The following is a 15,513-nucleotide window of genomic DNA, read 5'->3' as shown; positions in this document are numbered from 1 at the left end:
AAGTTCATCTTGACTAAAGAATATAAATAACAGTATTATCTTTGGAGAAATTGAATACCATGATATCCTTTTAAAACCAACACTACTGTGTCTTTACAGTAAGGTTTTTTTTGTTGTTGTTTTTTTTTTGGTTTTTTTTGTCTTCTGGGTTTTAGACTGTATTCCGAGTTTTACTTAGATACTTCACTCCCTGTAATAAATTGATCTGTGCTTATTAATGAGAAGGCAGAAATGAAGAACTCCTACTTATGACTAACCTCTCTATGAACTAGTAAATAATCTTCAGTAGTTCTATGTGTAATATTTTTGTCTAGGAAAACAATCAGTATGTCATGGTCTTTCTGAATTACTAGATTCTAAATAATAATTGTTTTGACGATTTGTCAAACATGGGCAAAATAAGGATTAAACTAAGTACCAGAAGGCCCTTGGAGTGCAAAAGATCCTGTCCATATGTCTAAGAGGAAATGAGACACACACTAAAAGATAGATACAAAATACCGTGGATGCAAAGGATGTGAAAACACAGAGAAAGCTGTTTTTCCTGTTTACCCCATCTTTAACAGTGCTTTAAAGACTTACAATTCTCAGATTCCAATGTAGTGGGTTATGCTGTGTAATGGGAGTTCATTTAGCATAATTAGCCAGTGAGCTATAGGCATGAAATTATACTCCTTCCAACTTTCCCAGCTCTAGAAGATTTCATTCTTGTTGTTTTGTTCATCTCTCTTCTCACCTGGTATACATGTTCCCTTAAGACAGACACTATATTTTATATCTAATCAAAAAATTAATCTCTCATTTATTTAGGCAGCATTTATTAAGCAATGTGGGAATGAATTATGATATAACAGAATCTTTGAATTAAGTTGATTTTGGTTTTTGTTGTTTAAGTCTCTCTATTCCAAGACTAGCCTCAAGTTCTTTGTATGACCAAGGGTTATTGTATTCTAATGACCCTCTGGTTTTAACTTTCCAGGTCTGCGTGACAGGTGCACACTGAGTTTGTGTGGAGCTAGAGATCCAGCCCCATCGTACTCTGCAAATACTCTGCCAGCCATGCTGTATTCCTAAACCCCTTGGGTTGATCTTTTACTGGGGAACCTATTTAAGTCTTTTCACCTGTGATGTGGAAAACACAAGCTTCCCTCAAACACACAGCATATACCTGCCTTTGCCTCCCAAGTACTGATATTAAAAGTGTGTGTCATCACACCTGGCTAAACACGTGACTTTTTTCAGCACATTTTATGTGTCAGCACACATCACATGTGATTGAGCATACTTAGGTGTTTATGTGAAGCTGGTATTTTTCATTACAGTATTTGATTTAAAATTATTAGGCTTAAAACATATATGAATTCTTTTTGCCTCACCCACTGTTGTCTGCTGCCTGTGAATTTATTAATTTGTAGATATTGGTATTTCTTCACTTTATGTCACATTAATTCGCACCTCCCAAAGTTACCAAAGGATATTTTCAGTGTGCCAAGAATACCATATTTTATTTCTGTTAATAAGAGAAAGTTTGACTTATGTAATTACATTAAATACAAAAAAAAAAGTATGCCTTTTGCTTTGCCTGGGATACCCACACATTTTTTTTTTATTTTTTAGAAACTTTTAATTTATTTTACATACCAACCAATTTTCCCTCGCCCCTTTCCTCCCTTACTTTTCCTTCCCCTTTGTTCTACCCATCCCCATCCAATCCATTCTTCAGTAAGGCTAAGGCCTCCTATCAGAAGTCAACAAAGCCTGGAATATCAAGTTGAGGCAGGACCAAGCTCCTCTTTCCCTGCATCAAGGGTGAGCAAGGTATCCCACCATAGGGAGTGAGTTCCCCACACATTTTTTTTGGTTATTTAACAGTTTTGTTGATTTGAGTGATGGAAATCAAGCATGCTGAGCATGTGCCCTTCCACTAAGCTCCACCTCCAACCTTAAGCATTGTTTTGTTTTTAAGAATAATTATTTTAAATTTATTTATTTATTATGTGTACAACATTCTGCTTCCCACACACCAGAAAAGAGCGCCAGATCTCATTACAGATGGTTGTGAGCCATCATGTGGTTGCTGGGAATTGAACTCAGGACCTCTGGAAGAGCAGTCAGTGCTCTTAACCTCTGAGCCATCTCGCCAGCCCAGAATAATTTATTTTTATTTTATGTGTATGTGTGTTTTTCCTGCAGGTAAGTATACCATGTGCATACGTAGCACACAGAAGCCTGAAGAAGATATTGCCCCTCCAAACCCCGCCCCCCCCAGAACTTGAGTTACAATGTGTGCCACCATGTTTTACTTCTACGTAGTTAGAATGACGTGAAATGTAAGTAGTCTGTAGACACAGGAGTTCACTGAGATAATATGAGAATAAAATACCATTACATAATAAATCATATTTAGCATGCACTATAATGCTATAAAAATGTTACTGATAATCACCACAAACTATTGGCATTCAAAATTGCTTTGTTAAGTATATTTGAAGTTACCCTTTTCCATTGTATTGTCTTCATACTAAATCTGAAACAGATTTAAATTTTTAAGTGTATTTTCTTTGAATCCATTTCCTTAAAAGTTAATTGATACTTATGATGAAACTCAAACTTCAGTCATTTTTTTTTTTTTATGTTTGGCCAATTTCAATTTTAACCTCAATTTATTTTATTTACTATCAAATATACTGTAAGTTTTAGTAGGCAAAAATATGTTACTTAATTGTTTTTGCTAAGCAGGATAGATTCTTTGGATAGTGTTCTTGATTACAAGGGTAATAAGGATTGTAAACAGAATGTAAACCATGTAAGTTCTTCATGTGTATTTTAGCTTCATAAGCCCTTATAATCTTTACAATTGTGTGTTAGTATTGATGTATAAATAGCATCGTAACTGTGTAGTAAAATAAAGACATCATTGCCATTGGCAGCTACTCTTCCTCATGTACCCTGGAAACTAGGAAACTGGGATTTTATTCTGAGTGAATGTGGTAGGAAAACAATAGGAATTGGTATTCAAACCAACTGTATAATTTGGTTTTATGTACAATTTCTGGTTTCTCCTATCTGTTCTGTTTTCTAATGAGACTTAGTCCTGACCACCACAGTGCTCCCCACCCCCTTTTAAGACAGGGTCTATGCAGTTCCATCTATTCTGGAGCTCACAGAGATCCGCCCACCTCTGCCTCCCAACTGCTGGGATCAAAGGTGTGCGCCACCATGCCTGGTTTATCATAATATCTTAGGTGTGGAAAAGTTTCAGAGTTTTAAAGCCTTGGTAATGTAATGCCCAGGCTAATAGAGTAAGCTTTCTTTCTAACCTAGCTCCAGAAATTATAGGAATAATAGAAATAGAAAATTCATCTATGGAAGATAACTGCGCTTTGCTTAAAATGATACATTCTACTTCCTGCAGATGTGTCTTGCGGAATCAGGACTCTCTTATCCCTGCCATCGACTTACTGTGGGAAGAAGAACTTCACCTGTGCAGACCCGTGAGCAATCAGAAGAGGTAAGCCTGTTTGCCGGCTCTTCACTGAACTGAAGGCTCATATCCTCCGCTCACCTGCCCACTTCCTATTCTTTTTTATTCTCTCCCTTAGCTATGCATTGATAAAGTTAATGTACCGTGAATGATGTCTCAGTGAAACTTTAAAGGCAGAAACTCTCCATGCAAGATTATTATTATTACTGAAGTGTTCCTTGTTCTGCTAGTTTCACATTTCAACATACAGAAGTCAAACAGATTGTTGTTTGGATGAGTTTTACACAGAGCTGTTTATTTAACAAAGGGTTTTTTTTTTTTTGCATTATTGAGTGTATTTTATTGAGAATGAGCCTCCAGGTTCTGTAACTTATAAGTTGACAGTATATACTTTACACCAAGATACTCAGAGCTAATAATCCTAATTCATTAATAGCAGTATACACGGACCCTGTAGAACAATATCAAGGAGCAAAGAAGATGGATTATCTTTGTTTTAATTTGTTTCTGTGTACCCGTATGGCCTATATATATATATTAAAAGGCATTGTCTTAATTCTGTACCATGTTTATAGATAACATTTCTGTGCCTAACTTTGATCTTGGTTAAAAGGATAGGAAAGAAAGCATAATTACTATGACTTAATGTTTTAAGCTAATCAGTAGCCTCCTATTTCATACTGTGAAGTCATTGTGACTTTAAAAGGACACACACACACACACAACCAATATTGGAATGCTAAAGGTATAAAGAAGACTTTTTCACAAAATCAAAGAGAAACAAACTGCAATGTAGCAGTTTTAGGGACATCTTAATGGACAGATTATCCAGACCTAAAGTCCTTGAGGAGGCACCAAATTTGAAAGCTTTAAACTTTTTTCCATTCTTTTTATTCTCTGTTTATGGGTGTTGTCTATATGCATGTCTGTGCACCATGTGCATTCAGTGGCTGTGGAGGCCGGGAGAGGGTGTCTGATCCACGGGGACTGGAATTACAGGAAGTCATAAGCTGCCATGTAACTGCTGAGAGTCAAACGTAGTTCCCCTGGTCTTCCAGCTAGTGTCTGAGCCATCTCTCTAGCTCCCGAGAGGCAATGAATTTGTACTACATCTTAAATCAAACTGAACCAACAGAACAAAAGAAACACTGTAGTGATTTCTTTATGATAGTGGTTCTCAGCCTCTGGGTCTAGACCCTGGCCACGGAGGAGAAGGGAATGTCAGATGACCCTTTCACAGAGGTCATCTAAGATCATCTACATATCAGATATTTACATAACAATTCATAACAGTAGCAACATTACAGTGATGAAGTAGCACTGAAATAATTTTATGGTTGTGGGTCACCATAACGTGAGGAACTGTATTAAAGGGCCTCAGATTAGAAAGATTGAGAACCACTGCTTTAGGGGAAAAGGTAAAAACTTAGAAACCACAGCATAAAATCTATATAGTTTATAATATATAACACAACAACTATATAGACTTTATGCTGTGGTTTCTAAGATCTACAATGGGAATGGATCTTCTTTTCACAAAACCATGAAAGGAATAATAGAAATTTATTCAATTTGGCTACTGTGCTTTGGTCCACAAAAATTATGGCTATAATAATATAGCCCATGATAAATGCTTAATTAAGTTGAAAATGACATTAAATTTATGTATTGCTATGGGGGGGGCATCAATATATATGTCTGATACAATTTGAGAGTTTAGGCATCCCCTGGGGATCCCGCAACACATCCTCACAGATCAGCTTAGGACCATGGTCCTTTGAACATGTATATCCAAACAGATTGTGTAGTCTACAGGAAATAGTTCAATTTCTAGAAATGCGATTCTACCGAGACTGAATAATAAAGAAAAGGAAATCTGAACAGACTAATAATTAATAAGGAGATTGAATTTTAAAGAAAGTTTCATGATCAAAAAGCTCAAATCTCAGTGGTTTTACTACCAAATTATACCAAACATGTAATGAACTAATAATACCTATGTCTTTTAAGCTTTAAGAGTATTAAAAAAGCTGGGCAACAGTGGCACACGCCTTTAATATCAGCACTTGGGAGGCAGAGGCAGGCATATCCCTGTCAGTTCAAGGCCAACATGGTCTACAGAGTGAGTTACAGGACAGCAAAGGCTACACAGAGAACCCTTGTCTCAAAAAACCTTAAAAGAAAAAAAAGAATATTAAAGAAAAAAGAATACTCCAAGCTTATTTTATTAGACTAACATTATTATTATGCAAAAAAAGGACAAGTCAAGAAAATTGTAGGCCAATGCTCTTGATACCTGCAGATGCAAAAATCCTAGAATACCAAATTTATCAGCACATTAGAAGGGTTGTCTACCTTTATTGAGTAGAATTTATACTTGGGATGACACCATCAGGTCAATAATTGTGATACACCTAATTAAAAAAACTAAAAGACATATCTTGTAATTATTTCAGTTGACTCTTATGTACAGAAAAAATAACCTCAGCATGAACATGCAGCCAACATTATAATGGTGGTTAAAATGTAGCAGAATTTTCATTTATGCTTAAGACTCATGTTACCTCTCTGGTCAACTTAGAACTAGAATATTATCAGAACAATTAATGAAAATAAACAAATAAAAGTTGTCCAAATAGGAAGGAAATAAATTGTCTGAGTTTGCCAAAGACATGACCTTATAAAAGGAAATTTTCAAAGATTTCACTCTCTTCCCCAAAGAAGAAACAACAACAAAAATGTGAGAGCAGATAAATTCAGTAAAACTGCAGCATATCCAATCCACTTCCACAATGAATTTCTCAAAACAAAAGTCATGAAAATGACTTTTTACATTTACAGCAGCTATAAATTTATTTAATTATATGTAGAAACAAATATGTAATTCTTAAAAATAAAGGAATTGAAAAATCTGTACATCTAAAACTTTGAAAGAAATTGAAAATACCAATAATGGTAAAAATATTTCATGTTTATAGAATCTAAAGTTAATGTTAAAATGGCCGTATTACCCAGAATGATATAAACTTAAAGCAATTTCTACCAAAATGTTGGTTGTGATACACACACACTCACACACACTAATTTAGATGTCCCTAAATAGTCAAGTAATGTTGCACAAAGAGTACAGAGCTTACTAAGTCATACAACATGATTTCAAGATGATGTAATAATGCTAATATATAACAGTTGGCTTGGAATGTTCATGCCTTTCATCCTGTCACTTGGAAAATGGAAGCAGGAGATCAGTACTTCAAGGGCAGTCCCACCTACATAGCTAGTTCATAGCCAGCTTAGGCTGTATGATACTTCCTCCTTCACTAAAAGATAAATTCAAATCAGTCTTGTCCTGGCATTACAACGGACATATACTATCTGGATACAGTCAAGCACCTGGAAGGATCTCCTGAGTATACCAGTTCTGTTATTTCCAACAATGAGCACAATGCCATGCAGTGGGGGAAAGGACTGTGTCTTCTAAATGAAGTCTGAAATTACACACTTGTCTCAAACTATCTATAGAAATCAATCAGAAAAGGATGTAAATGTTTGACTATTATACACTTATCATCCCAGTATTTAGGAGGAAGAGGTAGGAAGATTTCAAATTTGAGACCGATCCAGGGCTATATAGCAAGCTATAGGCCATTCTGGATTTTTAATAGACCCTGTCTTAGAATTCTCCCAAAATAAAAAATATAAACATCAAGAAGAAGAAACCTTAAACATATGACCCCCAAAATAGAAAACTGCAAAAAAAAAAAATAATGGGGCAAATCTTCCCAAGTTGATCTGGACAGTCTTCCCAAGTTGGTCTGGACTGTATTTTGAATTAGACCTGAATAGTATAGGCTGCAAATGTGAAAATAGCCTGGTAATAGTGCATCAAACGAAAAAGCTTCTGCACCTGTCATAAAGTTTCTGCCATTCTTCAGTAGGCCCAAGCATTTGACACACGGGCTTTAGGAAAATGTTTTGCTACTAAGTTCTAGTAGTAGTACTACGAAGTATTACTAAAAATGTGGAGAAAGGGAAATTCTGCACAGTGGCTGTAGGACTAGGAATTGATACTGTGATTATGGAAAACAGTGAGGAGTTTAAAGAAGGAAACTGCCATGTGCTCCAGCAGTCCAACTTCTAGATATTTATGCAGAACAGATGAGATCAGTACATCAAAGAGATACATTCCCAATAGCCAAGACAGGAAATAACACAAGCATCTGTCTATAAATGAAGGGCTGAAGGAAAATGTGGTGTGCATGTTTGTATGTGTGTAAGTGTAAAACACATACTAGAATACTGTGTGTGTGTGTAAGTGAAAACACATACTAGAATACTGTTTGGCCTTTATTTTTTTTAAAAGCAATCTTTTTATACATTACATACCAATCCCAGTCCCCTTCCCTCCTCTGAATGAAATACTCTCATTTTCCACACAAGTGTACAATGAAGAACATTTATTGAGAGAAGTAAACAAGTAAGTCATATATAAATGCTTTGTAATCACATTTGCATATTATAACAAGGAAACTCAAGGTCATTAAAATATAGCTTCTGGAGCCTAGGTAAGTTGGTAGGAGAATGATGACATTTTGGTTAAAGTGTATAATGTTCAGTTAGGAGAGACATTGTTTCACAACATATTGTCTGTAACTAATAATAATGATTTTCTAGGGATGTAATGGTTATTCTTAGCCACGTTTGCTCATAAATTTAATGCAGTTCAACCTAAGAGCCAACAAAGTGTAAAAGGCAAAATAATAACTGTCCAGATGTGAAGAATGAGAGAGTTGATGGATTAAATGTATAGTAAAAATCCCTAAATGAGGAAAGAAGTAAGGAGCTCCTGAACTAGAAATTGGTAGTGAAAGGGAACAGATTTAATATTTTAGAGTGAACAATTGATGTTAATGGTAAGGATCTGTTGGGCATGATACGTGCAAGAGTTTATTTAGAATGATGCATCTTGAGGAAGAGTTACTCAGTATTTATTCCTGACAACTGATAACACACTTACTATAACCCATCTACAAATCTGTTTGCTAGGAATATGGCAGTGAAAACTGTTTTACTCCACGTTTGAGGGTGGGTATGTCTAGTTTTAAAACTTGATAAAAAGAGTATAAGGTGAGAGGCAGGAGGCTGGAGTACATGGTGTGGCACCACAGGTAAACATGCCTTTGAGTTAGCTGTCTCTTAATCATCTTGCTTTCAGTGTTCACTCAGAAAATTGGATTCGCCATGCTCTCCAGTGCCCTATTTCCTTACACACACTAATTCCCATCATTGCCCAGTGAACATAATACCTGTTGTAGTGGACACTGGTTAAATGGTCCTTTGAAAGTACCCCAGTTGATGTGATTTGTAAGGATTTTTATGAATTCTTCTTTTTGCTCATTTATTTATTTATTTATTTATTTATTTATTTATTTATTTATTTTGGATTTTTCGAGACAGGGTTTCTCCATAGCTTTTGGTTCCTGTCCTGGAACTAGCTCTTGTAGACCAGGCTGGCCTCAAACTAACAGAGATCCGCCTGCCTCTGCCTCCCGAGTGCTGGGATTAAAGGCGTGCGCCACCACCACCCGGCCTTTTTGCTCTTTTAAAAGAAGTATTTTTATATCAGTATTAAACTTGCTATTTCCATCTACGGCCATACCACCCTGAACGTGCCTGATCTCGTCTAAACTTGCTATTTGCTTTGGTTAGTTGAGAAGCTTATTCACTATTAGAGGTTTTATTCTATCCATTACTTTGATTCCACTCCTGCTAACCTTTCTGTAATACTGATCTAGCAGGCATGGGTTTCTCTTGGATTTTTTTCATCTCTATCTCTATTAGTCTTTTCTCTCATCTTAAAATAAAACTAAACAAAATCAATAACAGAAAACTCTTACAGATGGCTCAACAAGTAAAGGTTCTTGCTGCCAAGACTGACAACCTGAATTCTGTCCCTGGATCCAACTCCCACAAATTGTCTTATGACCTCTGTGTGTGTACTGTGGCACACATGGCTTGCCATGCATGTGTGTATACAACACACATTCACCAAATTAAATAAACCCTGCAAGCCTAGCTCCTCTCAAATGGAATGTTTTTCTTTCTCAGTATGTTCCACTAGAAGCCTGTAACCTTACCTTCTGTTGACTTCATTCACCATTGGCTTCTTACCTTGTGACCAAAATTGAATTCAACTTTTAAAGTTAGTTTATATTATTAATTTTTGTAAGATGTCATGTCTTTGAATTTTCACGGAATTTTAGGGTTTTATATTAGTCACATTTTACAATTACAGTGTGAAGACACTCATACAAAGTCATTTGCAACATGATATGGTATCATATCATATGATAATATGATAAAGCCCCAATTCTTCTGATTTTAAATTCTAGCTTTTTCAGTTGGTCGTGGTTTATTCTTCCTTTCCATAGTTATAGTTTTAAGGTAAATGTAACTTTTAAAAGTTAACATTTTTGTTTGTTTATTTGATTGATTTTTTTTTTTTTTTTGGAGACAGGGTTCCTATATGTATCCCTAGCTGTCCTGGAACTCACTTTGTAGACCAGGCTGGCCTTGAGCTCACAGAGACCCACCTGCCTCTGCCTCCTAAGTGCTGGAATTAAAGGTGTGTGCCATCGTGGCTTGACTTTAAAGTTGCCCTTTAAAAATAAGTGCATACACCTAATTCTAGATCTCACCTCATCCAAAAATCACAGAAACAAACAACAACAGAAATTCCTTGAAACAGATGAAAAGGAGACCATTACAGCAAACCACAACAGATGAAAATATGGAGAAGTGTCCTGATGGAGCCCACTCCAGCAGGACTGCTGCAGTTTAGGGACCATAGTGGAAGTCAGGTTGAAAGATTGTGAGAGTTAAAGCAACAGGGAAATTGCTATGACATTTTTTTCTCCTTGAAATGTCAGAAAAGTTACACCAATGAAGTCTCCCTAACATGGCTGCCTAAACAAACCTGATCCACGCTGGCCCCAAGTGACATGCTAACATGAAAAGGGGAAATCCCATGGGACCTCAACAAGGAACTGTTAGGCAACTAAAGAATGCTGAGAGTTGGAAAAATAGTCTTCCAGGGAAGAGCACATTAATTGGTTGCCGAATATGTACCTGGAAAGTTATGTTGACTGCTCAGATTTATTTATGTACATATATTTATGTGTGTGTGTGTGTGTGTGTGTGTGTGTGTGTGTAACAACAAGTAAAGAAACAGAGGCCTGGGAGGGAGAGAGGAAGAGAGAAAGAAAAGCCAGGGAGGAGATAGATAGGAAAAGTTAGAGGAAAGAAAGGGAATGGGGAAAATGATGTAATTATTTTAATTTCAAATAAGTTTTCTTTTTAAAAAATTTCCCATATTCTAATTAGTTACCCATCCCAAGTTATTCCTAGATCTTTCCCACCCACTAAACTCCACTCTTCCTTTCTCTCTCTCTCTCTCTTTAAAAAACAAGCAGACAAACAAACAATAACCCAGCGAAACAAAAATAAGAAACACACACGCACACACACACACAAACCCTCATACACAAACTCATGAAAATGGAAGACAGAGTATATAAACAAAGAACCATAAGTCAGAGATTCCCAAACAAAGTAATTTGAGACGAAAACTTTACAAAAATACCATCAAATTCGTTTTGTGTTAGCCGTCTACTGCTGGCTATGAGGCTTACCCTGAAGTGTGGTTAATACACCCAGTGAGGCTCTATTGGAGAAACCTCATTTTTTTTTTTCTTTTCAAGTGAGTTTCAGTTGCAGATAGTGACTTAGTTGGAGTGAGAGCCTATGTCCATTTACCCGCCACAGTGCTGAGACCCTTCCTGGCTTGACCATGTTCAGACACTGTGCATGCTGCCTAAGTCTTTGTGAATGAGTTTGTCCAGAAGTCCTGTTGCATCTGAAGGACACTGTTTCCTTTATAATCATCTGTCATCTCTTTGTCTTCTACTCTCTATTCTTCCATGTCCTCTCTGGAATAGATTCCTCATTACAGAGGAGAGGGTTTGATGAAGACATCCCATTCATAACAGTGTTCCACGGGCTCTCACTCTGTACATTGTCCATTTGTCTATCTCTGTTTTAATTCACATCCACTGCAAAATGAAGTTTCTCTGATGATGACTGAGTGAAACACCGATCTCTAGGTGTAGCAGAATGTTTTTTAGGAGTCATTTTATTATTTTATTGTGGTGTTTCTTTAGCAGAACAATGGTATTTGATTTTCCCCTAGGCCAATGGCCTATTTGGTCCTAGGCTCTTGGCCACTCAAGCAGTATCAGACATGAGTTCCAACTCATGAAGTGGGCCTTAAATCTAATTTCTGCTGTCCAACTGATAATTCAATTTGCATTCCTGAATTCTATATTTTAAATACCTAGTTATTTGTTTGAGATTTTCCCCATGTATTGTACCATTGTTCCCAAACAGATTCTGCAGCAGTGAAATCTGTATTCGAGGTCTGCATTAAGGGTATGCACTGTATGGAGCTTTGCTCTCTATATCACATACGTGGTTCATACTTGTCTGCTAAAAGGAACGGCAGATCCAGATCTTTTTGTTTTAATGATAAGCATTAGTTCTCAATTTTTATTTCAAACTGTTTTACTATCATCTCCTCCAGGAGGTTTTTCTTGATCCAGGTACTTGTCTTATAATGTATGTGTTATAAAATTTAGTGGTCAGCATTATAATTGTCTGCATAAATCATACAGTGCTGCTGGAAGATCATAGCCTATTATCTTTTAAATAAGTCCAGATTTAAAAGTGGGGATTTGCAAAATGAACAAATGATTGGAGCAGCCAAACAGAGTATCAGGTTTTCTTAACTGGCTCAAAAATCAATTCAGTGATTCTCAAGATTCAAAGAATTTTAGTGCAACCATAATGGATACCAAAAGATTATCTATTCTTATCAACAAATATTAATGGGGGAAAAGATTGTTTATCTCATTTTTATAAAAAAGCTTTTCCTAACCTGTTAGGTAGCTGCTAAGAAAATGTGGAGAGATTGGTAGTTCCTTATACATAATTAAGTAGCTCATTCTTGCAGATACTTCAATAATTCATATTTGAAATATATTTTTTAATAAAATTGGCTTTTAGATACCTCTATTCGAAGAGGTTGTAGTTGTACGATTTTATTTTCTGAGATTCTAAGGGAATTTCATGCTTTGTATAAAAGCTAAGTACTGTGTCATAGAGAAAGTTAAAACCATTGTTTATGATGTGAGGCTCTGTTATAGGAAGTGTAGTATTTGAAAACTCTGTTTGGAGAAACATTGTGGATACAGAACAACAAGAGAAAGAAGGGGGGGAGAGAGGGGGGGGGAGAGAGAGAGAGAGAGAGAGAGAGAGAGAGAGAGAGAGAGAGAGAGAGAGAGAGAGAGAGAGAGAACAGTATATATGGGATATTCTCTACCCCCATTTTTCTGCCCAGTGTTTCTCAACCTCCATTCTTTCTCTGCTGCTCTGGAAGTGTTAAATACTCAGTGGATACTAAGATGGTAGCCTAGTCGATGGAATTTGTGAGGTTTTCAGTGTGGTTCTTGGTGTCTTTCTACTTGTTGTACTTGTTGTGAACCTGACTAGACACTGGGAAGAAACATGCAGTGAATCTTACAGATATTGAGCCCTTGCTCTTCAAGCCTCAGAGTTAACGGCACCATCATGTTACAGATAGTTGACTGAATCTTATACAGCTCAAACTTCCTAATGCTGCTACCCTCTAATACAGCTCCTCATGTGGCGAGCTCCAATCATGAAATTATTTTTGTTGTTACTTTGTAACTGTAATTTTACTATTGCTATGAAACGTAATGTAAAATATGATATGCAGATGGTGTTAGGTGACCCCCGTAAAAGGGTCATTTGATCCTCTCCAAAGGGGTTGCAACTCAGAGGTTGAAAACTGCTGATCTTATACTAGATGTTCATCTTAGTGTATTTTTCGATGAGGAACCCTACCATAGCTTTTCAGTGGGCAAGAGGGTCAGAGTATACAGGCTCTTGAAACCAAGTCTGAGAACTTGGATTCTATGTGTAGAACCCACATGGTAGAGGGAGGTACTTCCAGTTTGTTCTATGACCTCCACATGTGCACCAAAGCACATGCATGTGCATACACACAAATAAATAGATAAAAAGTAAATGAATAAGATTTTTTGAGGTGAGAAAGGGTTTTGAATTTTTTTAAAATGTGGAATATTTAAACCAGGAGGATATCTTGACTCTGTAGAACAAAATTCTAAGGTTAAGATTAGAATTATATGTAAAACTAAGGCTTTTATAATACATAGTAGAATCCTAAGATGTTTCAGCAGTACCCAGCTATCAAATGGATGCAAAGAGGAAGAGGCAGGGTGGCAGCATTATACAGTGGACAAATGTGCTTGCTGCCACACATGATGACCCGAGTTTGATGTCTGGAACCCACACAGTGGAAGGAGGCCTCACTCCTAAAATTTGTTCTCTGGCCTCCACACACATGCATGAACACACACACACACAAAACACTGAAAAACAAATTTACTCTTTTTTCTGTTAAATGATTATTTTTAAGTTATGCTCTTCTACACAGACTAAATGGTCAAATAGTTTCTATGTTTTTATAACTTATGTACATAGAACCATATTTTAGAAAGTAAAATAATTCATTTACTTCCAGGTGTGGTGGTACACACCTTTAATACCAATACTGAGGAGATTGAGGCCGGTGAATCTCTAAGTTTGAGATCAGCCTGGTCTACAAAGTGAGTTCCAGGGCAGCCAAGACTGTTACACAAAGAAACCCTCCTTGAAAAAATAATTCATTTACAAAGTAGTGTTTATGGGCCATTTGTTGTATATAGGATTGCCATTTAGCCAGATATTTTGCCTTGGACCCTCATCTCAGCCAAGGCTTGAACACTTATTGGTACTCATAACCCAGTTCAAATGTTTTAAATATTTTTTTAAGATTCATTTATTATGTATACAGTATTCTATCAGCATGTATGTCTGCAGGCCAGAAGAGGGCACCAGATCTTATTACAGATGGTTGTGAGCCACCATGTGGTTGCTGGGAATTGAACTCAGGACCTTTGGAAGAGCAGGCAGTACTCTTAACCGCTGAGCCATCTCTCCAGCCCCAAATCTTTTAAATCTTAACACTGTATAATACTCTCTTAATCTAGGGAATAGAAGTCAAATTTGTATTTTGAAACTGGTATTTTTAATACCTTAAATGTCACCATGTTGCTAATAAAGAATAAGTAGGGTAAGTTTATCGGTGCCAACCACATAGTAAATTCTCAATACGAGCTTATTGAATGAAAACATGCTATTATAGTTTGTATCTAGTATGATACTACAATGGAATTTCATAGAGGTGTGTTTTATGTATCGCCTAACGTCACTGTGAGGATAACTCACTGATGTCTGACTTACTGTGGGTTACTGCAGTAAGACAATGACAAGTTTGAATGCGATCGCGTTCCTTCTTGCCAGATATAGACAGTGTGAGATTTTTGAGAGACTTGTGGCTTCCATTTGTCTCTTGACTTTTCTAGTTGTATCTGTTTCCTAGTTTGAGGGCACTTACTTGCATACTGCACACTAGAGCTATCACAAGAATCTCTGTCCTTGGTGAGCTTATAACTCCCCTTCATTTTGTCAGTCTCCGATGTTTGGACTGCAGGTTTCATAACAAATTTAGTAATATTTGTGAGCTTTAAAATGGAGAATATTAAATTTAATACTAAGAAATTATTTCTTATTAAAGTTTTTATCTTACTACAGTAATGTAACTTTATAATTTGATATGTTAAGGCAATGTGAATCTAACCGGGACTTTTCTTAAATAGCAAAGCACGGATGTTCATATGGTTAGTGATAGTGATGGAGATGACTTTGAAGATGCTTCAGAATTTGGAGTGGATGATGGAGAAGTGTTTGGCATGCCATCCTCTGCCCTGAGAAAATCTCCAATGAGTGAGTATTTGTAACTTTTTGGAACCAACATTGCAATTCTCCCT

General features: G+C 36.5%; 1 protein-coding gene across 3 annotated transcripts in view; it reads left to right on the top strand.

Moving 5' to 3' along the window:
• Faf1 (Fas associated factor 1) overlaps positions 1 to 15,513 on the top strand; it is a 310,745-nt gene that overhangs the window by 184,341 nt on the left and 110,891 nt on the right. For all 3 annotated transcript variants that reach the window (XM_057784436.1, XM_057784435.1, XM_057784434.1), the window contains 2 exons: positions 3,416 to 3,511; positions 15,343 to 15,469. In XM_057784436.1, the coding sequence (XP_057640419.1) occupies positions 3,416 to 3,511; positions 15,343 to 15,469 (223 nt within the window). The remainder of the gene's footprint in view (positions 1 to 3,415; positions 3,512 to 15,342; positions 15,470 to 15,513) is intronic.

Source organism: Chionomys nivalis, chromosome 11 (genome assembly GCF_950005125.1).
Source record: "Chionomys nivalis chromosome 11, mChiNiv1.1, whole genome shotgun sequence".
Classification (NCBI taxonomy): domain Eukaryota; kingdom Metazoa; phylum Chordata; class Mammalia; order Rodentia; family Cricetidae; genus Chionomys; species Chionomys nivalis.
Note: the sequence above shows the minus strand (reverse complement) of the source record. Positions and strands in the feature narration are given on the sequence as shown.